The sequence below is a fragment of the Scardinius erythrophthalmus genome (genome assembly GCF_964197995.2).
Source record: "Scardinius erythrophthalmus genome assembly, chromosome: 17".
Taxonomy (NCBI): Eukaryota; Metazoa; Chordata; class Actinopteri; order Cypriniformes; family Leuciscidae; genus Scardinius; species Scardinius erythrophthalmus.
The window spans coordinates 40,245,474-40,270,908 of NC_138237.1; the positions used below are offsets into that span (position 1 = coordinate 40,245,474).

The window sequence follows — 25,435 nt, forward strand, 5'->3', positions numbered from 1 at the left end:
ATATGATGAAATACACTCGCATAAACTCAAATAAAGCTCCTCGAGGCATGTCACAGCAGGTCTGGCAAATATCATCGGTTTTGAAAACATTCACAACCGTCTCTTTAACGAGTGCCGGTCAGAAACTCACACCGTCTCTTTAAACGAGTGCCGGTCGGAGACTCACACCGTCTCTTTAAACGAGTGCCGGTCAGAGACCCACGCCCCAACTCTTTAAACGAGTGCCAGTCGGAGACTCACGCCGTCTCTTTAAACGAGTGCCGGTCAGAGACTCACGCCGTCTCTTTAAACGAGTGCCGGTCGGAGACCCACGCCCCAACTCTTTAAACGAGTGCCGGTCGGAGACTCACACCGTCTCTTTAAACGAGTGCCGGTCGGAGACTCACGCCGTCTCTTTAAACGAGTGCCGGTCAGAGACTCACGCCGTCTCTTTAAACGAGTGCCGGTCGGAGACTCACGCCGTCTCTTTAAACGAGTGCCGGTCAGAGACTCACGCCGTCTCTTTAAACGAGTGCCGGTCAGAGACTCACGCCGTCTCTTTAAACGAGTGCCGGTCGGAGACTCACGCCGTCTCTTTAAACGAGTGCCGGTCGGAGACTCACGCCGTCTCTTTAAACGAGTGCCGGTCAGAGACCCACACCGTCTCTTTAAACGAGTGCCGGTCAGAAACTCACACCGTCTCTTTAAACGAGTGCCGGTCAGAAACTCACACGGTCTCTTTAAACGAGTGCCGGTCGGAGACCCACACCGTCTCTTTAAACGAGTGCCGGTCGGAGACTCACGCCGTCTCTTTAAACAAGTGCCGGTCAGAGACTCACACCGTCTCTTTAAACGAGTGCCGGTCAGAAACTCACACCGTCTCTTTAAACGAGTGCCGGTCAGAGACTCACACCGTCTCTTTAAACGAGTGCCGGTCGGAGACCCACACCGTCTCTTTAAACGAGTGCCGGTCGGAGACCCACGCCGTGTCTTTAAACGAGTGCCGGTCGGAGACTCACGCCGTGTCTTTAAACGAGTGCCGGTCGGAGACTCACGCCGTCGCTTTAAACGATTGCCAGTCAGAGACCCACACCGTCTCTTTAAACGAGTGCCGGTCAGAAACTCACACCGTCTCTTTAAACGAGTGCCGGTCAGAGACTCACACCGTCTCTTTAAACGAGTGGCGGTCGGAGACCCACACCGTCTCTTTAAACGAGTGCCGGTCGGAGACCCACGCCGTGTCTTTAAACGAGTGCCGGTCGGAGACTCACGCCGTGTCTTTAAACGAGTGCCGGTCGGAGACTCACGCCGTCGCTTTAAACGATTGCCAGTCAGAGACCCACACCGTCTCTTTAAACGAGTGCCGGTCAGAAACTCACACCGTCTCTTTAAACGAGTGCCGGTCAGAGACTCACACCGTCTCTTTAAATGAGTGCCGGTCGGAGACCCACGCCGTCTCTTTAAACGATTGCCAGTCAGAGACCCACACCGTCTCTTTAAACGAGTGCCGGTCAGAAACTCACACCGTCTCTTTAAACGAGTGCCGGTCAGAGACTCACACCGTCTCTTTAAACGAGTGGCGGTCGGAGACCCACACCGTCTCTTTAAACGAGTGCCGGTCAGAAACTCACACGGTCTCTTTAAACGAGTGCCGGTCGGAGACCCACACCGTCTCTTTAAACGAGTGGCGGTCGGAGACCCACACCGTCTCTTTAAACGAGTGCCGGTCGGAGACCCACGCCGTGTCTTTAAACGAGTGCCGGTCGGAGACTCACGCCGTGTCTTTAAACGAGTGCCGGTCGGAGACTCACGCCGTCGCTTTAAACGATTGCCAGTCAGAGACCCACACCGTCTCTTTAAACGAGTGCCGGTCAGAAACTCACACCGTCTCTTTAAACGAGTGCCGGTCAGAGACTCACACCGTCTCTTTAAATGAGTGCCGGTCGGAGACCCACGCCGTCTCTTTAAACGATTGCCAGTCAGAGACCCACACCGTCTCTTTAAACGAGTGCCGGTCAGAAACTCACACCGTCTCTTTAAACGAGTGCCGGTCAGAGACTCACACCGTCTCTTTAAACGAGTGGCGGTCGGAGACCCACACCGTCTCTTTAAACGAGTGCCGGTCAGAAACTCACACGGTCTCTTTAAACGAGTGCCGGTCGGAGACCCACACCGTCTCTTTAAACGAGTGCCGGTCGGAGACTCACGCCGTCTCTTTAAACGAGTGCCGGTCAGAGACTCACACCGTCTCTTTAAACGAGTGCCGGTCAGAGACTCACGCCGTCTCTTTAAACGAGTGCCGGTCAGAGACCCACACCGTCTCTTTAAACGAGTGCCGGTCGGAGACCCACGCCGTGTCTTTAAACGAGTGCCGGTCGGAGACTCACACCGTCTCTTTAAACGATTGCCAGTCAGAGACTCACACCGTCTCTTTAAACGATTGCTGGTCGGAGACTCACACCGTCTCTTTAAACGATTGCCAGTCAGAGACTCACACCGTCTCTTTAAATGAGTGCCGGTCAGAGACCCACACCGTCTCTTTAAACGAGTGCCGGTCGGAGACCCACGCCGTGTCTTTAAACGAGTGCCGGTCGGAGACTCACGCCGTCTCTTTAAACGATTGCTGGTCGGAGACTCACACCGTCTCTTTAAACGATTGCTGGTCGGAGACTCACACCGTCTCTTTAAACGATTGCTGGTCGGAGACTCACACCGTCTCTTTAAACGATTGCCAGTCGGAGACTCACGCCGTCTCTTTAAACGAGTGCCGGTCAGAGACCCACACCGTCTCTTTAAACGAGTGCCGGTCGGAGACCCACGCCGTGTCTTTAAACGAGTGCCGGTCGGAGACTCACGCCGTCTCTTTAAACGATTGCCAGTCAGAGACTCACACCGTCTCTTTAAACGATTGCCAGTCAGAGACTCACACCGTCTCTTTAAATGAGTGCCGGTCAGAGACTCACACCGTCTCTTTAAATGAGTGCCGGTCAGAAACTCACACCGTCTCTTTAAACGAGTGCCGGTCGGAGACTCACACCGTCTCTTTAAACGAGTGCCGGTCGGAGACCCACGCCCCAACTCTTTAAACGAGTGCCGGTCGGAGACTCACGCCGTCTCTTTAAACGAGTGCCGGTCAGAGACTCATGCCGTCTCTTTAAACGAGTGCCGGTCGGAGACTCACACGGTCTCTTTAAACGAGTGCCGGTCGGAGACCCACACCGTGTCTTTAAACGAGTGCCGGTCGGAGACTCACGGCGTCTCTTTAAACGAGTGCCGGTCAGAGACCCACACCGTCTCTTTAAACGAGTGCCGGTCAGAGACCCACGCCGTCTCTTTAAACGAGTGCCGGTCGGAGACTCACGCCGTCTCTTTAAATGAGTGCCGGTCAGAGACTCATGCCGTCTCTTTAAACGAGTGCCGGTCGGAGACTCACACCGTCGCTTTAAACGAGTGCCGGTCAGAGACTCACACCGTCTCTTTAAACGAGTGCCGGTCAGAAACTCACACCGTCGCTTTAAACGAGTGCCGGTCGGAGACCCACGCCGTCTCTTTAAACGAGTGCCGGTCGGAGACTCACGACATCTCTTTAAACGAGTGCCGGTCAGAGACTCACGCCATCTCTTTAAACGAGTGCCGGTCGGAGACCCACGCCCCAACTCTTTAAACGAGTGCCGGTCGGAGACTCACGCCGTCTCTTTAAACGAGTGCCGGTCAGAGACTCACGCCGTCTCTTTAAACTAGTGCCGGTCAGAGACTCACGCCGTCTCTTTAAACGAGTGCCGGTCAGAGACCCACACCGTCTCTTTAAACGAGTGCCGGTCGGAGACCCACGCCGTCTCTTTAAACGAGTGCCGGTCGGAGACTCACACCGTCGCTTTAAACGAGTGCTGGTCGGAGACTCACACCGTCTCTTTAAACGAGTGCCGGTCAGAGACTCACACCGTCTCTTTAAACGAGTGCCGGTCAGAAACTCACACCGTCGCTTTCTCTTTAAACGAGTGCTGGTCGGAGACTCACACCGTCTCTTTAAACGAGTGCCGGTCAGAAACTCACACCGTCTCTTTAAACGAGTGCCGGTCAGAGAGTGCCGGTCGGAGATTCACACCGTCTCTTAAACGAGTGCTGGTCAGAAACTCACACCGTCGCTTTAAACGAGTGCTGGTCAGAAACTCACACCGTCGCTTTAAACGAGTGCTGGTCGGAGACTCACACCGTCTCTTTAAACGAGTGCCGGTCAGAGACTCACACCGTCTCTTTAAACGAGTGCCGGTCAGAAACTCACACCGTCTCTTTAAACGAGTGCCGGTCAGAGAGTGCCGGTCGGAGATTCACACCGTCTCTTTAAACGAGTGCCGGTCAGAGAGTGCCGGTCGGAGACTTACACCGTCGCTTTAAACGAGTGCCGGTCAGAGACTCACAACGTCTCTTTATACGAGTGCCGGTCGGAGACTCACACCGTCTCTTTAAACGAGTGCCGGTCAGAGACTCACGCCGTCTCTTTAAACGAGTGCCGGTCGGAGACCCACGCCGTCTCTTTAAACGAGTGCCGGTCAGAGACTCACACCGTCTCTTTAAACGAGTGCCGGTCGGACACTCACACCGCCTCTTTAAACGAGTGCCGGTCAGAGAGTGCCGGTCGGAGACTTACACCGTCTCTTTAAACGAGTGCGGGTCAGAGACTCACACCGTCTCTTTATACGAGTGCCGGTCGGAGACTCACACCATCTCTTTAAACGAGTGCCGGTTGGAGACCCACGCCCCAACTCTTTAAACGAGTGCCGGTCGGAGACTCACGCCGTCTCTTTAAACGAGTGCCGGTCAGAGACTCACGCCGTCTCTTTAAACGAGTGCCAGTCGGAGACTCACACCGTCTCTTTAAACGAGTGCCGGTCAGAGAGTGCCGGTCGGAGACTTACACCGTCGCTTTAAACGAGTGCCGGTCAGAGACTCACACCGTCTCTTTAAACTCCACGCCGTCTCTTTAAACGAGTGCCGGTCGGAGACTCACGCCGTCTCTTTAAACGAGTGCCGGTCAGAGACTCACACCGTCGCTTTAAACGAGTGCCGGTCAGAGACTCACACCGTCTCTTTAAACGAGTGCCGGTCGGAGACTCACGCCGTCTCTTTAAACGAGTGCCGGTCGGAGACTCACACCGTCGCTTTAATCGAGTGCCGGTCGGAGACTTACACCGTCTCTTTAAACGAGTGCCGGTCAGAGACTCACGCCGTCCTTTAGACGAGTGCCGGTCGGAGACCCACGCCGTCTCTTTAAACGAGTGCCGGTCAGAGACTCACACCGTCTCTTTAAACGAGTGCCGGTCGGAGACTCACACCGTCGCTTTAATCGAGTGCCGGTCGGAGACTTACACCGTCTCGGTCGGAGACCCACGCCGTCTCTTTAAACGAGTGCCGGTCGGAGACTCACACCGTCTCTTTAAACGAGTGCCGGTCAGAGACTCACACCGTCTCTTTATACGAGTGCCGGTCAGAGACCCACGCCGTCTCTTTAAACGAGTGCCGGTCAGAGACTCACACCGTCTCTTTAAACGAGTGCCGGTCGGAGACTCAAACCGTCTCTTTAAACGAGTGCCGGTCAGAGAGTGCCGGTCAGAGACTCACGCCGTCTCTTTAAACGAGTGCCGGTCAGAGACTAACGCCGTCTCTTTAATCGAGTGCCGATCGGAGACCCACACCGTCTCTTTAAACGAGTGCCGGTCAGAGACCCACACCGTCTCTTTAAACGAGTGCTGGTCGGAGACTCACACCGTCGCTTTAAACGAGTGCCGTCAGAGACTCACGGCCTCTCTTTAAACGAGTGCCGGTCAGAGACTCACACCGTCTCTTTAAACGAGTGCCGGTCGGAGACTCACACCGTCTCTTTAAACGAGTGCCGGTCAGAGAGTGCCGGTCGGAGACTTACACCGTCGCTTTAAACGAGTGCCGGTCAGAGACTCACAACGTCTCTTTAAACGAGTGCCGGTCGGAGACTCACACCGTCGCTTTAATCGAGTGCCGGTCGGAGACTTACACCGTCTCTTTAAACGAGTGCCGGTCGGAGACTCACGCCGTCTCTTTAAACGAGTGCCGGTCGGAGACCCACGCCGTCTCTTTAAACGAGTGCTGGTCGGAGACTCACACCGTCGCTTTAATCAAGTGCCGGTCGGAGACTTACACCGTCTCTTTAAACGAGTGCCGGTCAGAGACTCACGCCGTCTCTTTAAACGAGTGCCGGTCGGAGACCCACGCCGTCTCTTTAAACGAGTGCCGGTCAGAGACTCACACCGTCTCTTTAAACGAGTGCCGGTCGGAGACTCACACCGTCTCTTTAAACGAGTGCCGCTCAGAGAGTGCCGGTCGGAGACTTACACCGTCTCTTTATACGAGTGCCGGTCGGAGAATCACACCGTCTCTTTAAACGAGTGCCGGTCAGAGACTCACACCGTCTCTTTATACGAGTGCCGGTCGGAGACTCACACCGTCTCTTTAAACGAGTGCCGGTCGGAGACTCAAACCGTCTCTTTAAACGAGTGCCGGTCAGAGAGTGCCGGTCAGAGACTCACGCCGTCTCTTTAAACGAGTGCCGATCGGAGACCCACACCGTCTCTTTAAACGAGTGCCGGTCAGAGACCCACACCGTCTCTTTAAACGAGTGCCGGTCAGAGACTCACGCCGTCTCTTTAACCGAGTGCAGGTCGGAGACTCACACCGTCGCTTTAATCGAATGCCGGTCGGAGACTTACACCGTCTCTTTAAACGAGTGCCGGTCAGAGACTCACGGCCTCTCTTTAAACGAGTGCCGGTCGGAGACCCACGCCGTCTCTTTAAACGAGTGCTGGTCGGAGACTCACACCGTCGCTTTAAACGAGTGCCGGTCAGAGACTCACGGCCTCTCTTTAAACGAGTGCCGGTCAGAGACTCACACCGTCTCTTTAAACGAGTGCCGGTCGGAGACTCACACCGTCTCTTTAAACGAGTGCCGGTCGGAGACTTACACCGTCGCTTTAAACGAGTGCCGGTCAGAGACTCACAACGTCTCTTTATACGAGTGCCGGTCAGAGACTCACAACGTCTCTTTAAACGAGTGCCGGTCGGAGACTCACACCGTCGCTTTAATCGAGTGCCGGTCGGAGACTTACACCGTCTCTTTAAACGAGTGCCGGTCGGAGACTCACGCCGTCTCTTTAAACGAGTGCTGGTCGGAGACTCACACCGTCGCTTTAATCGAGTGCTGGTCGGAGACTCACGCCGTCTCTTTAAACTAGTGCCGGTCAGAGACTCACACCGTCTCTTTAAACGAGTGCCGGTCAGAGACTCATGCCGTCTCTTTAAACGAGTGCCGGTCGGAGACTCACACCGTCGCTTTAAACGAGTGCCGGTCAGAGACTCACACCGTCTCTTTAAACGAGTGCCGGTCAGAAACTCACACCGTCGCTTTAAACGAGTGCCGGTCGGAGACCCACGCCGTCTCTTTAAACGAGTGCCGGTCGGAGACTCACGCCATCTCTTTAAACGAGTGCCGGTCAGAGACTCACGCCATCTCTTTAAACGAGTGCCGGTCGGAGACCCACGCCCCAACTCTTTAAACGAGTGCCGGTCGGAGACTCACGCCGTCTCTTTAAACGAGTGCCGGTCAGAGAGTGCCGGTCGGAGACTTACACCGTCGCTTTAAACGAGTGCCGGTCAGAGACTCACAACGTCTCTTTATACGAGTGCCGGTCGGAGACTCACACCGTCTCTTTAAACGAGTGCCGGTCAGAGACTCACGCCGTCTCTTTAAACGAGTGCCGGTCGGAGACCCACGCCGTCTCTTTAAACGAGTGCCGGTCAGAGACTCACACCGTCTCTTTAAACGAGTGCCGGTCGGACACTCACACCGCCTCTTTAAACGAGTGCCGGTCAGAGAGTGCCGGTCGGAGACTTACACCGTCTCTTTAAACGAGTGCGGGTCAGAGACTCACACCGTCTCTTTATACGAGTGCCGGTCGGAGACTCACACCATCTCTTTAAACGAGTGCCGGTTGGAGACCCACGCCCCAACTCTTTAAACGAGTGCCGGTCGGAGACTCACGCCGTCTCTTTAAACGAGTGCCGGTCAGAGACTCACGCCGTCTCTTTAAACGAGTGCCAGTCGGAGACTCACACCGTCTCTTTAAACGAGTGCCGGTCAGAGAGTGCCGGTCGGAGACTTACACCGTCGCTTTAAACGAGTGCCGGTCAGAGACTCACACCGTCTCTTTAAACTCCACACCGTCTCTTTAAACGAGTGCCGGTCGGAGACTCACGCCGTCTCTTTAAACGAGTGCCGGTCAGAGACTCACACCGTCGCTTTAAACGAGTGCCGGTCAGAGACTCACACCGTCTCTTTAAACGAGTGCCGGTCGGAGACTCACGCCGTCTCTTTAAACGAGTGCCGGTCGGAGACTCACACCGTCGCTTTAATCGAGTGCCGGTCGGAGACTTACACCGTCTCTTTAAACGAGTGCCGGTCAGAGACTCACGCCGTCCTTTAAACGAGTGCCGGTCGGAGACCCACGCCGTCTCTTTAAACGAGTGCCGGTCAGAGACTCACACCGTCTCTTTAAACGAGTGCCGGTCGGAGACTCACACCGTCTCTTTAAACGAGTGCCGGTCAGAGACTCACACCGTCTCTTTATACGAGTGCCGGTCGGAGACCCACGCCGTCTCTTTAAACGAGTGCCGGTCAGAGACTCACACCGTCTCTTTAAACGAGTGCCGGTCGGAGACTCAAACCGTCTCTTTAAACGAGTGCCGGTCAGAGAGTGCCGGTCAGAGACTCACGCCGTCTCTTTAAACGAGTGCCGGTCAGAGACTAACGCCGTCTCTTTAATCGAGTGCCGATCGGAGACCTACACCGTCTCTTTAAACGAGTGCCGGTCAGAGACCCGCACCGTCTCTTTAAACGAGTGCCGGTCAGAGACTCACGGCCTCTCTTTAAACGAGTGCCGGTCGGAGACCCACGCCGTCTCTTTAAACGAGTGCTGGTCGGAGACTCACACCGTCGCTTTAAACGAGTGCCGTCAGAGACTCACGGCCTCTCTTTAAACGAGTGCCGGTCAGAGACTCACACCGTCTCTTTAAACGAGTGCCGGTCGGAGACTCACACCGTCTCTTTAAACGAGTGCCGGTCAGAGAGTGCCGGTCGGAGACTTACACCGTCGCTTTAAACGAGTGCCGGTCAGAGACTCACAACATCTCTTTAAACGAGTGCCGGTCGGAGACTCACACCGTCGCTTTAATCGAGTGCCGGTCGGAGACTTACACCGTCTCTTTAAACGAGTGCCGGTCGGAGACTCACGCCGTCTCTTTAAACGAGTGCTGGTCGGAGACCCACGCCGTCTCTTTAAACGAGTGCTGGTCGGAGACTCACACCGTCGCTTTAATCAAGTGCCGGTCGGAGACTTACACCGTCTCTTTAAACGAGTGCCGGTCAGAGACTCACGCCGTCTCTTTAAACGAGTGCCGGTCGGAGACCCACGCCGTCTCTTTAAACGAGTGCCGGTCAGAGACTCACACCGTCTCTTTAAACGAGTGCCGGTCGGAGACTCACACCGTCTCTTTAAACGAGTGCCGGTCAGAGAGTGCCGGTCGGAGACTTACACCGTCTCTTTATACGAGTGCCGGTCGGAGAATCACACCGTCTCTTTAAACGAGTGCCGGTCAGAGACTCACACCGTCTCTTTATACGAGTGCCGGTCGGAGACTCACACCGTCTCTTTAAACGAGTGCCGGTCGGAGACTCAAACCGTCTCTTTAAACGAGTGCCGGTCAGAGAGTGCCGGTCAGAGACTCACGCCGTCTCTTTAAACGAGTGCCGATCGGAGACCCACACCGTCTCTTTAAACGAGTGCCGGTCAGAGACCCACACCGTCTCTTTAAACGAGTGCCGGTCAGAGACTCACGCCGTCTCTTTAACCGAGTGCAGGTCGGAGACTTACACCGTCGCTTTAAACGAGTGCCGGTCAGAGACTCACAACGTCTCTTTATACGAGTGCCGGTCAGAGACTCACAACGTCTCTTTAAACGAGTGCCGGTCGGAGACTCACACCGTCGCTTTAATCGAGTGCCGGTCGGAGACTTACACCGTCTCTTTAAACGAGTGCCGGTCGGAGACTCACGCCGTCTCTTTAAACGAGTGCTGGTCGGAGACTCACACCGTCGCTTTAATCGAGTGCTGGTCGGAGACTTACACCGTCACTTTAAACGAGTGCCGGTCAGAGACTCACGTCGTCTCTTTAAACGAGTGCCGGTCGGAGACCCACGCCGTCTCTTTAAACTAGTGCCGGTCAGAGACTCACACCGTCTCTTTAAACGAGTGCCGGTCGGAGACTCACACCGTCTCTTTAAACGAGTGCCGGTCAGAGAGTGCCGGTCGGAGACTTACACCGTCGTTTTAAACGAGTGCCGGTCAGAGACTCACGCCGTCTCTTTAATCGAGTGCCGATCGGAGACCCACACCGTCTCTTTAAACGAGTGCCGGTCAGAGACCCACACCGTCTCTTTAAACGAGTGCCGGTCAGAGACTCACGCCGTCTTTTTAAACGAGTGCCGGTCAGAGAGTGCCGGTCTGAGACTCACAACGTCTCTTTATACGAGTGCCGGTCGGAGACCCACGCCGTCTCTTTAAACGAGTGCTGGTCGGAGACTCACACCGTCGCTTTAAACGAGTGCCGGTCAGAGACTCACGGCCTCTCTTTAAACGAGTGCCGTCTCTTTAAACGAGTGCTGGTCAGAGACTCACACCGTCGCTTTAAACTAGTGCCGGTCAGAGACCCACACCGTCTCTTTAAACGAGTGCCGGTCAGAGACTCACACCGTCGCTTTAAACGAGTGCCGGTCAGAGACCCACACCGTCTCTTTAAACGAGTGCCGGTCAGAGACCCACACCGTCTCTTTAAACGAGTGCCGGTCGGAGACTCACACCGTCTCTTTAAACGAGTGCCGGTCAGAGACTCACACCGTCTCTTTAAACGAGTGCCGGTCGGAGACCCACGCCGTCGCTTTAAACGAGTGCCGGTCAGAGACTCACACCGTCTCTTTAAACGAGTGCTGGTCAGAGACTCACACCGTCGCTTTAAACGAGTGCCGGTCAGAGACCCACACCGTCTCTTTAAACGAGTGCCGGTCAGAGACCCACACCGTCTCTTTAAACGAGTGCCGGTCAGAGACTCACGCCGTCTCTTTTAACGAGTGCCGGTCAGAGACCCACACCGTCGCTTTAAACGAGTGCCGGTCAGAGACTCACACCGTCGCTTTAAACGAGTGCCGGTCAGAGACTCACACCGTCTCTTTAAACGAGTGCCGGTCAGAGACCCACACCGTCTCTTTAAACGAGTGCCGGTCAGAGACTCACACCGTCGCTTTAAACGAGTGCCGGTCAGAGACTCACACCGTCGCTTTAAACGAGTGCCGGTCAGAGACTCACACCGTCTCTTTAAATGAGTGCCGGTCGGAGACCCACGCCGTCGCTTTAAACGAGTGCCGGTCAGAGACTCACACCGTCTCTTTAAACGAGTGCCGGTCAGAGACCCACACCGTCTCTTTAAACGAGTGCCGGTCAGAGACCCACACCGTCTCTTTAAACGAGTGCCGGTCAGAGACTCACACCGTCGCTTTAATCGAGTGCCGGTCGGAGACCCACGCTGTCGCTTTAAACGAGTGCCGGTCAGAGACTCACACCGTCGCTTTAAACGAGTGCCGGTCAGAGACTCACACCGTCGCTTTAATCGAGTGCCGGTCGGAGACCCACGCTGTCGCTTTAAACGAGTGCCGGTCAGAGACTCACACCGTCTCTTTAAACGAGTGCCGGTCAGAGACCCACACCGTCTCTTTAAACGAGTGCCGGTCAGAGACCCACACCGTCTCTTTAAACGAGTGCCGGTCAGAGACCCACACCGTCTCTTTAAACGAGTGCCGGTCAGAGACCCACACCGTCTCTTTAAACGAGTGCCGGTCAGAGACCCACACCGTCGCTTTAAACGAGTGCCGGTCAGAGACTCACACCTTCGATTTAAACGAGTGCCGGTCAGAGACTCACACCGTCGCTTTAAACGAGTGCTGGTCAGAGACTCACACCTTCGATTTAAACGAGTGCCGGTCAGAGACCCACACCGTCGCTTTAAACGAGTGCCGGTCAGAGACTCACACCTTCGATTTAAACGAGTGCCGGTCAGAGACTCACAGTGGCGTGTCTCCCGCAGGGAATGCTCTGGAGAAGATCGGGGGAAAGGAGTTTGGAGAGGCGGTTCTGGAGCTGCGCAAGAAGAACGGCCCTCTGGAGGTGGCAGGAGGTACTGCAGTTTACACTGAACAACACATTCAGAGAAAACAATCTGACAAACAGGCTCACTTGTAGAGGATATTCCCAAAACAAAACAAATAAATAGGTTAATGGATAAATTACAAGGTCATCCATATATGCCACAGATGCTGATGAACCATAACTTACACTGAACCATGAACTTTCTGAAGTTATAAACACATTCATGCTCAGTTTCCACCATCAGAAATCATCTGGAAGGAAGGATACGTTTGATGAATTTCTGGTTGAGTAAATCTGAGTTGTTATAGCTATGAAGAGCTACGTTTTGATGAATTCCCTCTTTTATTCAGAGCACTCAAACGATGTAACTGTGTATAGATTGCAGTGTATGATCTGTGAATCTTGGCTCTCCTCAGCGGCCGTGACCTCGGGATTCGGTCTTCCTGCAAAGTTTGTCATCCACTGTAACAGTCCCGGCTGGGGCTCGGATAAGTGTGAGGAGATGCTGGATAAGACTGTGAAGAACTGCCTGGCTCTCGCTGATGAGAAGAAGCTCAAGTCTGTGGCCTTCCCTTCTATCGGCAGCGGCAGGTACAGCTTCAGCCCTGAACACACACTGAAATCTGCACCAATCTTCAATTAACACATTCAATGCCACCGGTCACAATAGAGTTCATTTATTAAGCTCTAAAAATTGTATTGACTGCTCTTTTAGTGCATTTCCAGCAAATATGGAGAGAATAAAGGGTCTCAATTAAATTTGTGTTGTTTCACATGGTCACATGACCAGAGCAGTTTAATTCAGTAGATGACGCTGCAACACAAAAGGTTAGTAAAGTATGTTAACATAAAGACGGTACACATTATCTTTAAGGAGTCTAGTATTAATATATGAATTCACAATTATTCAGTTTTGTTGAGTGTGGTCATAGATTGAGTAAAGATGTTGATGGCAACAATAGTGACCGGTGGGAAAATATAATTTTTTGTCTTTTATCTCAGTATTCCTATTCCTAAGTGTTGTATAAAGGTTTTTTATGTTTAATAGTAACCCTAAAATGACACATTTATGTGCTCCACAAATGTGTTAAATAACTGGGGGGATATAGGCTATATATAAGATTTTTAACCACACTTTTCCATAAAAAATTTCAAAAAATAATTATTGATTATTTCAAGGGGCAACTAATGACACCTCATTTGGATATTTTCATGTCTGGGAAAAATTTGGGATTAAACGGGTCAGCCTGAAATCCAATCCATGCGTGTTTTTCTTAATTTGATCTGGTATTGTTTAATCAGAATGTCATAACTGGATCTTCTGATGACACTGATTATGTATGCTGGTGTTCTCCAATCACACAGTGTGCTTAAGCTCCGCCCCTTTCCTTCAGTCCAATCCAAGCTCACGTTCAGATCCGCCTCCATCCCTGATCCGCTACTGAACCAAACCTGTGTGTCATAATCACCTTTTCTCGGATGTATGTCACAATATAAAAGATCTTATTGTGTCTTTAAGACTGTAATTGTGTAAGAAAGTGAGCCCACTATGCAAACCTGAAATAACTTGATTGTTGCACAGTGCACATTTACACTTTTTTCACTGTTTATATTTATACAGTATACTTCTGTGTAAGGGAGACTTGCATATGATAAATATAAATATATCTTGTATCTTTTATAACAACAGTAATAATAGATATTTCAAAATGTTTTACAGAGAGATATTTGTTCAGAGAAAAGATACAGATCATTTTCAGTTCTCTAAGGGACTGATTGGTTTTCTGATCCATTTGAGATGGCATTCATTACTAATTGCTAAATGCTGCATGTCGTTTCCTGAATGGCGTTCCGTCATTGGTGTGTTTGTGTGTAGGAACGGGTTCCCGAAGCAGACGGCGGCTCAGCTCATCCTGAAGGCCATCTCCAGCTACTTCGTCTCCACCATGTCCTCCTCCATCAAGACCGTGTTCTTCGTGCTGTTCGACAGCGAGAGCATCGGCATCTACGTGCAGGAAATGGCCAAACTAGACGCCAATTGAAGTAGAAGTTTCTGGTGATTAAAATTTCTATAGAGGGATAATTCATTTGGGTGGTGGTGATAAAATATGTTTTGGTACTTTATCATAAACATACAGTTGTTGCATTCCAGGTGTTTGGAAGTCTTTGATTTACTCTTAATTTTTAACAGAGGGTTTGTTGCACTGACTTGCAGCTTCATTTTGCCTCTCGTTGTATCATGTGTATCACAAATGTTAATATGCATAAAGTGTATATGAAATAATTGAAAAATGATCTATATATGAACTGAATTAATATATAAAAACTGAATAACTGAATTACACTAGTCAACATTTGAAGTGGATCAAAACCTTTCATCAAAGTTATACATGTATTTTGAACAATATCCGTTCTTGTCTTAGGACAACTATGATGAACTTTTTTGATCCACTTCAGATGTGACCCTGCATCAGAAACCCAGTCACGAGTCGCACGGGTATATCTGTGGCAATAGCCAACAATACAGTGTATGGGTCAAAATTATCGATTTTTCTTTTATGCCAAAACTCATTAGGATATTAAGTAAAGATCATGTTCAATAGAGATATTTTGTAAATTTCCTACCGTAAATGTATAAAACGTGTATTTTTGTGAGTGAATGCTGTACAATCGTGAACACAAATGCACAACTTTAAAGGAGATTTTCTCAATGTTTCGATTCCAGATTTACAAATAGTTGCCAAATATTGTCCTATCCTTACAAACCATACATCAATGGAAAGCTTATTTATTCAGCTTTCAGATGATGAATGAATCTCAATTTCAAAAAAATGGACCCATGTGACTGGTTTTGTGACAGGGTCACTAATGTTGACTGCTGTATATGAACATTGTGTAATGTGTGGCTGCTGCCAGCAGAGGGAGCCCTTTGTCCAGTGTTGTATTCAGAGCATCTTACATTCATAATACAGACAAAGGAAGTGATGAAGGTTTGTTTATTTCCTTATACCTGGTGAGTTCTCATGCGGGGTGGTGTCCAGCAGCGCTCTGGCTCTCCGGCGAGCTCTTATCCCGGGGTCATTGGCAGTCAGTGCCGGGTCAGTTTCCCAGCGGATCCGCAGACCTCCTCGAAGGGCACCATCTGAGGACTAATCCTCAGGAAATACGGGCAGCTCTCTCCTCTACTCCTCGCTGGGAAATCTCAGTAAACTCAAAGCATCTGTAGGCACTGCTCTTTCCCAGAGCTCCAGCAGATGATGCTTTATTCCTCGCATGTACAAAGTAAGCCCGGCGGGGGAAGAGGGCTACGTGAAATTAAAACAAACAACTGCGGGATCAGGGAGGGAAAATATCCAGTCCTGAAAGATCATGCGAGTGCACATGAAAGGAGCGTAATATATCTGTCATTTGGAGTGGATGCACACGGCCTCAGTAGTGAATCTGGTCGTTGATCACTCGTACTCGTGAAGAATGTCGACGCAATATACTTAGAGCTGCTCAAATGTGACTTAGTGAGTAATCGAATACAAACAGGAGAAATCCTCTTGTGTTATGAACGCTCTTCTTTCTATATTCACTTGTATAAGCTTTAAATCTGAGGCCGTACTCATGAACGTTAGGTAGGATGCCTAATAACTCTCGATCTCCTTTCGGCAAAACTTTGGCCGCTCGGGAAAGTGTGCATGTTTATAAGTTCCCAGTTTATAAAATACCAGTTGTAGAACAGAACCTTACTGATCAACCAATATATGCTTATCCTGGTGACCCCGATTGTCTGGTTCCTGGGGTTGAATAATAATGCAGATCCCTATTAGGGCTCGTTCTGTTCAGCTGAAGCCCAGGAGACACACATCTCTCCTCACACCTTCGCTCTCTACGCCGAGTCCAAATGTGTCCAGCAGATTTGATCCTGTGGTTCTCTCACTAAGCCGGTGGGAGCTTGGGCTTTCGGCTCCTGTGGGATCCCATACACACATGGTCTCTATACAAACACTCTGCTCTGATCCTGACCCTCCTCCAGTATATATAGGGCTGTGTTGGACCTATGTCCAAATTGCAATAATTGGACGCTTTTGCTTAAATTTAGGCTACGATCGGACCTGTTTTCTCTGAGTATACGCCTGAATCTAGACATAACACAATTTGTCTTTTTTCAACAGCATATAATTAATCTTCCATTTTGCATGTGCTGGAAACCATGTTTGTGTAGCATGCTTGTCTTGTTGTGGTTTAATTGGTAGATATGATCCAATATATATATATTCTGCATATATAACTTTTTGGCCTGTATATTGTGAGTGCAGTGTCCAAACATCACAAAACTTGGACAATTTGATGATACACACCACCAAATGTCTTAAATTTTCCATACTACCGGCCACTCCCTTACGAAAATGAGCCATGGTTTTATTGTAGTAAAACCATGATTTTTGGCATTTTGACTGCCATTTCTATAACCACAAAAAAAGAAAAACATGGTTAAACTATGCTTTTTGAAGCAAAACCATGGTTAGTTTGTGGTTACCATGGAATAACTACAAGAACCATGTTTTTTTGGTTTTAATCCTAGTAAAACCATGGTTAATTTTCACAAGGGCTAACAATTGTCTTCTCTTCCCTATTGTGCCGTATTTCCAAGTGAAACGCTTCTGGAACAAGAACAAATGTGGGCGGAGCTTGATTGTGTCTGTGGGGAATTGATTGGATGGTCGTGGTTTGCTATTGGCTGATCTCATGTGAGTGACAGGTTATAGCCCCGCCCTCGTCATCAGAGAAGAGAAAAGATGCTGCAAGAGGAACTGATTCTGATTCAACATTATTAAAGCAGTAATGATGTGCACCCATAAATAATTTACAATAAACACTGCAATATTCCATAAAAAATGAGAATTGCCCATTTTGATTTCACAGGAGCTTGACATTTTCTTACATTTTCACAGTTGTGGTCATGGTCTTCCTTTTCCCATGTCTTTGGACCCCATTAATTTTCATGCTATGTTTTTGGTTTTTGTTTGTAAGGCTTATATCTCCACAAACCTTTGTGCTGTACTGCAGGAGATCACAGAAATCATAGCATTTTGCTCATGTGTGTGTAAAACACTTGTATAAATTCACCCACACTGAATGCAACTGTAACTGAATTTTGCATCAAAAGCAAGCCATAAAAAACAGCCTCGCAATTACACAGATTTCCGCCTGCAGAATGGTGGCGTGATGGTGATATTTCACGCCTGTGGCGCTTCATCCGGACAGAATGCGGTGGACCTTTACCCTGCCGCAGGATCTTGAGCAGTCGATGGCTGGTCCTGGGCTTTTATTGGGCTGTGAGGGTCTGGAGGTGAGCCTGTCTGTCAGTCCAGGGTTAATCTCTAGGCCAGATCAAAAGGTCACATCCACCGATAAAGCCAGGCCCGTCAGCTTTTCCTGGTTATCTGCAAATGGTTAAACAGCACGACTGACTGTTCAGAGAACAGGGGAAGCGATGCATCTTCACACGGCAAGTCTGAACACGCAGATTTACATTTGAGAACCGCAGCAGAGGGAAGATTTGCCATGGAAAACATCTCATTTAGGCCTGTTCCTCACACAGAGCCAAGGGCGTTGAAGTCATGTGGACTATTTTTAGGATGAAAAGAAACCAGGTGATTGAAAGCTAGATTCTGTGAAAGTAGATTCCATCACTCTTATGAGCTGTCATAATGAGATCTGCTTCTCTGTGGTTTTGAGCTTTGACACTTTGCCTTTGCCACACATGATGCCGCCCGTCTGCCGAGGGATTTGCGGGATCAGGATGACCTCGGCTAATCCGGAGAGTCCACAGTATTGTGTTGAATGTAATTGTGTGACTGTCGGTGTCCTTCATTAAGAGGCCCAACACCTCGAGATCAACCTCACACACACTCATGGGACCAGACCCCCTTATCATTATCCCGTCAGTCCTGTCAAACATACAAGCAGACACACCCACACACACACACACACACACAGCTAGACAAACAAAAGGGCTGTATGTACATTTGCCTGGGGACCTTTCAGGATTTGCTACATAAAAAGCTCTGTCTCTAACAAGGCGCTCATCCATTAGTGTGACTCCACCCGTGTGTGTGTGTGTGTGTGTGTGTTTGCAGCAGACTCCTCTGAGCTCATGCGTTTCGCAGGAATGCTTTCTTTTGCTTCCTCCGGGCTGGAACTGGTGCCGGAAATCAGGCTCATCATTGGCCACACCGCTGGAATAGGATAATGAAGATCATCTTATGGTGTATAGAATGACGCAGTGACATCATGGAGGAAAGATTGTTTATAACGCTGAGAATGAATTCAACATAACAAGTGGCAGCATGCGTTTATGCTGAACAGTTTTTCAGGACTGGTGTTTAAGTAAAAACACCTAAAGCAAGCGTCGTGGGATGTAAACAAAAGAACAACATATATATTGGTCTGTCTCAGGAAATAGTGACATTCTCAACCCATAATTAGAACTGAAATTATTAGTAGAACACTTAATTTAGTCACATTATTTGATCATTTAATTTAGTGTGCAAGGCAAAAGAAGAACAAAACTGTTTGAAAAGCTTGGAAGAGGAGCTATTTTCAACCTGAAAACCGGCTGTTGATGAAAAACAAATGCCCACCAACACAACGCGGTCCTGGTTTCTGTTCTGTTCTGAAGTTTACAGTCATGTTCTGTTCGACTGATGAGTTGGCTGGGTTTACAAAAGTCTGTCTACGAATGATTGAGCTAAAGATGGCCAAGATGTCTGAAAGGCAGAGATACGAGCTGAGACAGTGGGACCATCAGGTTGAAACCGCAGAGCTGAGTGTCATCTGCATAGCAGTGTAGTATGAGAAGCCATATGATGCCTTAATGATAGTGCAAAAGGAGAAGAGAAGAGGACCAAGCACTGAACCTTGAGGCACCCCAGTGTTTAGCTAAGCCCTCATCTATCCGAAACTTGCCTATGAGGAAAGACTGGAGCCACTGAACTACTGTACATCTGAAAGAAGTGTTTAGTCTGTAGTTTTATCAACTGCACTAGAATCGAGGCTTGGTCTTTTGAACAGTGGGTTTACCCGAGTCTAAGGACTCCCAGCGGAGTGCCATCCTCCAGGGAAAAGGAAAACAGAATGTCCTGCCCAGTTGACCTGGAGGACAAAAGCATGAAATTTTAACCAAATTAATAACAGTAATGGCATAATATTCAATGGATGTGTTACTGCAAAGAAAAGAAAGACAAGTGAGTAGGAAATGAGCAAATGTGTCCCCCAACTTCAAGTGTGGAAGAAGACCAAAGACTTGTTGTTTTGTCTGTGCGAACTATAGTGCACATGATGTAACTGTCGTCATCATCACAGTCTGCAGCCGGTGCACACTTGTGCTCGATCAGATAAATAGAAAGATTCCACAAGCTAGTTTGCATCCACTAAACACATTAATCCAATGGAGTATACTTTGCAAGGCTTTGAACAGAAAGTGGAAAACAAAGTATACCCAGGCCTGAAAGAAGCCATATTATGCCCTTTGGCTCTGCTAGTCTTATTGTTGTTTTCAGGCTCTACTAGAGCAGGTTTTCCTGCTTGAATGTTGATTATTCTCCTCATATTCTCCAGTGTTGCGGCTCCTCTCTTCACAGTCTGTCAGTAACGCTCTGTTTACTTCCTGTCTCTATGAAGCCCCTCCTTCTGAAAACCACACTGTGCTCTGATTGGTCGGCTGGAGCAGTGTGTTGTGATTGGACGAGCGATTGGTCAACATACTACTAACTAACTCAACCAGGCCCCACCCCTTTATTCTGCGCATGAGTTATTTAAATGAGGAATATTGTGACGTGTTCGTTCCCGGAAGAAACTCAAGACTACAGTGGAGGCGTTTCAGGCGTTCAGAAACACTGACACTGATATAGAGAAGAACTGGAGCTTCTTCATGATCAAACAGCAACATTACACACTAAACACAGATGAACATGGAGAAAATTATAACAGGTCCTCTTTCATGTATTTTGAGGCTATTGCTGAACAGGTTTTTCTGTTGTTTAAATGTAAGATATACAGGTTCATCTTATCTGATCTTCAGCTATTGCTAAAGCACTGGGAATCTGCCTTCATCTTGAACACGGTATGCAGAAACAGAGCCATGGGTGTTCAGAGCGCACAGGAACAATGGAGGGAAATTAAAAGCTTAGGAGAATATGAGCTTGTAGATCGTCATCTGAGGGATGGAGTCAAAAGCAGCTGCGCAATGTATATATAGTCTGAAAGTCTATGGTGATTAATGCCTATTTATAATGGCTCATATACACTGACTGCTAAACATGAACAAGTTCCTTTAAAAAGTACTTCGCTTTCACTGTACAGGAACATAAGGAGAAATGAAACAACAGTAATGCACACTTTTCCAGCCTTCAAACGTCTTCCACAGTCAGTGAGCCTGTCTAATCATTGTCTGTGTCTAACACTACTGAAACGTTGTCTAGACTGAGCGGCTACCGCCTATAATCCCAGCGATATCCAGCAGAATCAATCTGAAACCCGAGACCACGCTGCAGTTCTCAGGTTGTCTTCGGCTTCCACGGATTACTGTCACAATGGCGTCTGATCCCTGATGCAGCTTCTCCAAACACTGCGATGGCGTAATGCAGATGTGACCAACTTAAACGTCATTCGTCTTGTGTAGAAGAAACAGCAATGGAGGGCATTTCCATGTTCTGACAGTGTCTTGTCCAGAGTCTAGTGGAGATCCGTCCAGTTTAAGATCACATGTTTCAGATCACTTCTTCTCCTTACTCTGAACTATACCTGGTTTATGGTTTTGCTTTTTCATGTAGGAGTCATTCTTGTTACACAGAAGAACAGATAGTTGATTTTCATTGAGACTAATGATTAAGTTTGTATTATTAGGACCGAGCTGTGGAGTTCAAGTCCCATTGGTTTTGCAGATTAGAGAATCTCCTAAAGCTGTCGGTTTGTTGGAGGAAAAATGCAACTTCAAAAAAGCATATAATTTTCTCTTTTAGAGGAACTTCACAGTATTTATTTGTTATCAGAAATGAATTTCTTCTCTGCATTTCTCATCTTGCTTCCTAATCTAGTTGTCTAATGAACCTGGCTTTATAGTGTGTGCATATATGTATTTCTGTGCAAGTCAGTGCTGCATACAAGTTGTCTGATTCTTCTATATAATGGTTTTGCATGTATGTTTTCTTTCCGGGCTATTAAAAGATGTTTTCTCTTATTGAGCGAGCGAGTCTGTAATGATGTGTCCTGTGCATTTCATCAGTCAAAGCTAATCTGGCTAATGCCATTTCAAAGCTTGAGACAGAGGGGGATTACATTGTGTTTAATATAGTAATCAACATGGTCTACAGTACAGTGGAGGGAGCCAGTGTTTCTCTCTGGCTCCTGGTTTTGCTTGTCTGTTTGTTTTTTGCTTGGTAATTCAGAGCAGATTTCAGACTGGAGCTGTTTTATGAAAGAAATGATGATTTGGACTATTGAAATGTTTTGGGCTACACAATTAAGCAAACCGAGCCTTTCAGAATGAATCTGTTCTGTTCTGTTCTGTTCAGTCATTTGCCTCTTTAACAATCATTAGATTTTCCTGACGTCCTGTTTTAGGTAGTAGCATCAAGGGAATAAAACACATAACATCAACCTTAACATTAACATTCAACTCTAAAACATTCGCAATCAATGCATTTTTAAAAGAGAACTGTTATGTAGTTATTATAAGACAACATATTAAAACATCATATATGCACTGGAACTGACTAAGAATTCTGAGATGTAAACTCACAATTGCGAGAAAAATAAGTCAGAATTGTGAGATGAAAGGTTGAATTCATGTAGTGCTTTATTTATTTATTTTATTATTATGGAATTCATCACCCGCTGCCATTAGGACTCCATAATAAAGGCAGTTTGGCTTCTTTTGGCCTAAGCTCTCAGCAATAGTCTTTCTTTTCTAATGAAATATCTTTCTGCCATGGCCTTGACTGTTTGCTGTAACTGACCCATGTCCTGCTTTATGACTCTACTACTGAAATGCTGGCAATATTTGTTTTTCAGTCAATAATGAATTGAAACTACAATACAGTCCATCTAAATGCACAAGGTAAATAATCCACAGTCACACTAACAGCATTAGACAGAAACGGAGGTTCAGCGTGTGAGAGAAACACTCAAGGAGGGAACGGGGTCAAACACATATACTTGAGTTCAGCGTATCCTCCCTTCTCTCCAGCATAAATCTCCAGCGAGCTTCAGTACGGAGACTAGAGGATAAAGACAGGATTCAGATCAACACAACTAAAGATTGCAGTCAAAGTTGACAGTCTGGAGTGGGATGTTCTTTCTGGAAATCACAAACCGATCTTGTAAAAATATGCTGAATCGTGACCAGATAAGCTGATCTCTGCCGATTTAGAAGGGCATTTGTTCATTTATAGTCAAATCCTATTTGTTTGCAATGTTGTTTGTCCGTTTAAATACTGTTGCACATCTAACTGTATTAAGTAGACAAATAAATGCAATGTTTATTAGAATTATGAGCAGAATCCAATATAGTGTTACAGACAAAGAAAATATGTCAAAACGTATGTGTTCACATTTGTTCAGTGTAAACCCAGCTAACAAAAATACGATCTAAAAACATTTTGCTAACGTTCCCAAGTTATGAAAATGAAACAATTTCATCGATTATGTTTTTATCCATTTGGCAGTGAACTTACAGAGAGACTCCGCCCACACTCTCTTCTGATTGGCTGTAGTTTATGATTGATCTAGTTGTGAGTGCAGTGAACTTACAGAGAGACTCCGCCCACACTCTCTTCTGATTGGCTGTGGTTTGTGATTGATTTAGTTGTGAGTGCAGTGAACTTACAGAGAGACTCCGCCCTCACACTCTCCTCTGATTGGCTGTGATATTTTGATTGATTTAGTTGCGAGTGCAGTGAACTTGCAGAGAGACTCCGCCCACACACTCTTCTGATTGGCTGTAGTTTGTGATTGATTTAGTTGTGAGTGCAGTGAACTTACAGAGAGACTCCGCCCACACTCTCTTCTGATTGGCTGTGATATTTTGATTGATTTAGTTGCGAGTGCAGTGAACTTACAGAGAGACTCCGCCCTCACACTCTTCTGATTGGCTGTAGTTTGTGATTGATTTAGTTGTGAGTGCAGTGAACTTACAGAGAGACTCCGCCCACACTCTCTTCTGATTGGCTGTGGTTTGTGATTGATTGGTGTGGACAGACAAACTGCTTGTTGCTGGAATCTTATCTCATCAGTCTTGTTAGGACACGGCCAGTATGGATTGCTGTCTCTGCAACACAAGTGAACAATAATCTCAGACACGCCTGTCTTCAGTCTCATCCAGAAGCGATCGTTACAATGTTAAAGCAAACTGTTTTTTTTTAAGCTGTACATTTTCAGGTGGTCCTGCTATTACTGTTAGTTCTGTACCTTTATTGAATGGGTAATGGAGAGCAGACGCGGTAAAGCCTGTAAAACTGCACACAGTCTCATTGGCTTAACTATAATAACAATGATCAGACACAAATGTGCGCTCGCTAATCAAGAGCATTAAACAAAGGGTCGCGAGTCGATCGAATCACGCCGCAATCACGGACCAGCGAGTCTAGCTGAAAATGATCTTGTGTATGATTAATGCTCGATTTCACTCGATATGTCCTGCAGTTATCCGCAGTAGTTAATGGATTAGTGAGTCCAGCTGCTCTGAATTGTAGCGTCTTGAGTTCGCTAGTTAACGCTGATTCCTCTCAATGATCGTCTGTAAAAGATCTGTGTCATTCTCCACCTCTGCAATCACAAGATGCACAACACCGTTCACGAGTCTGGGTCCGGAAGCTTCTATTAGGAACACGTGTCTGAGGCCTTCATATTCACCGATAACTAAAGCTTTTCATAATGTGTGCTGGAGGTCATGTGACCGGGCCGAAGCCATGCTAGCTCACCGAAGACATGACCGGCCCGTCTCGCTCGCTGGAAAACATCAGTTTAACTTATACTGACTGATCGAATTATAAAGCTTTTTAAGAGCAATATCTTCCACACAGAATAATGTTCTCCTTTAGGGGAGTATTATATAATCTATAGCAGGATCAAACATTAGATTGTTAATACAGTGTCAGTTTTGCATTGATTATTTTTGGAACACTGTTAAAATCATATCATAAACGATATTCTCACTCGCACAGAGAGTAAATCTATATCACATCTGCTTTTTAGGATCATAACCAGCTAACAGAAATATGTTCTGAGAGTGTTCTGCTATTAGTATTAAGCAAGTTATGAAAATGTTATTTCTCAATGTTCTCTGACATTCAAAATGTCCAGTTTTTTAAATGTTATAAAATGTTTTTTCTAGGGATGCACCAATATGAACATTTTGACCGTTAACCGATATATTGGCTGATAAATCTGAATCCAAATTTGTATATCATTTTTGAGAGCCTGATTACAAACACTAAAGTCTCACCATTAAAAGCCATGTCCCAAACTCATTTATTATGTCCTCATTATGATTTTATGTGGGCTATATGACTGACTTGTGTTGCACTGAACTGTATTTTCCTTTTTTGAAGTGATTTCAATCATATTTCAAGCCATTGAAGACCATCACGTTGAACAGTGCGCTTCTGAAGAGTCTCAGCTGGAGCAAATAATACATTTTTTATCAGCTTTACTATATCACCATATCGGCCAAATATATCGGTATCTGCCGATATTTGATCATATTTAATGTTATCGTTATCGGCCTGAAAAGAAAATTTGGCTGATATATTATAATACATTATCTATTGGCTTTAATATATCAGCCAAATTTTCTTTTCGGGCCGATATCGATAACATTGAAAATGATCAAATATCGGCAGAGACCGATATGGTGGCCGATAAATCGTGCATATCGTGTTTTTTCTTGGTTTTGTGAACATTAAGGGAACATTTAATTTTATAATTCTTCAAACATTATGGGAACGTTACTATTGAATGTTCTCTGAACATTCTGAAACATTTTTTAAAAAACGTTAGACGAACATCCAACTAAAACGTTTCAGAAAAAAAAAAGTTCCACAAACAATGTATAAATAATGTTTTGTGCTGATATTTTGAGAACATTATTAAAGACCAGATAACTTTGAATGAACGTTCAGTTAATGT

At 47.3% G+C, this 25,435-nt stretch overlaps 1 protein-coding gene across 5 annotated transcripts in view; it reads left to right on the forward strand.

Annotated features, from left to right (window-relative positions):
- The window catches only part of macroh2a1 (macroH2A.1 histone), a 38,667-nt gene extending 21,530 nt beyond the window's left edge, over window positions 1-17,137 (forward strand). For 2 of the 5 annotated variants that reach the window (XM_081391018.1, XM_081391016.1), the window contains 4 exons: window positions 12,198-12,287; window positions 12,676-12,850; window positions 14,136-14,315; window positions 16,899-17,137. In XM_081391018.1, coding sequence (XP_081247144.1) covers window positions 12,198-12,287; window positions 12,676-12,850; window positions 14,136-14,301 — 431 coding nt within the window. In that variant the 3' untranslated portion in view covers window positions 14,302-14,315; window positions 16,899-17,137. Of the gene's footprint in view, window positions 1-12,197; window positions 12,288-12,675; window positions 12,851-14,135; window positions 14,406-15,303; window positions 15,703-16,898 lie in introns of those variants that run through there. The other 3 variants (XM_081391015.1, XM_081391014.1, XM_081391017.1) reach the window with 2 other exon arrangements.
- Window positions 17,138-25,435: the final 8,298 nt, after the last annotated feature.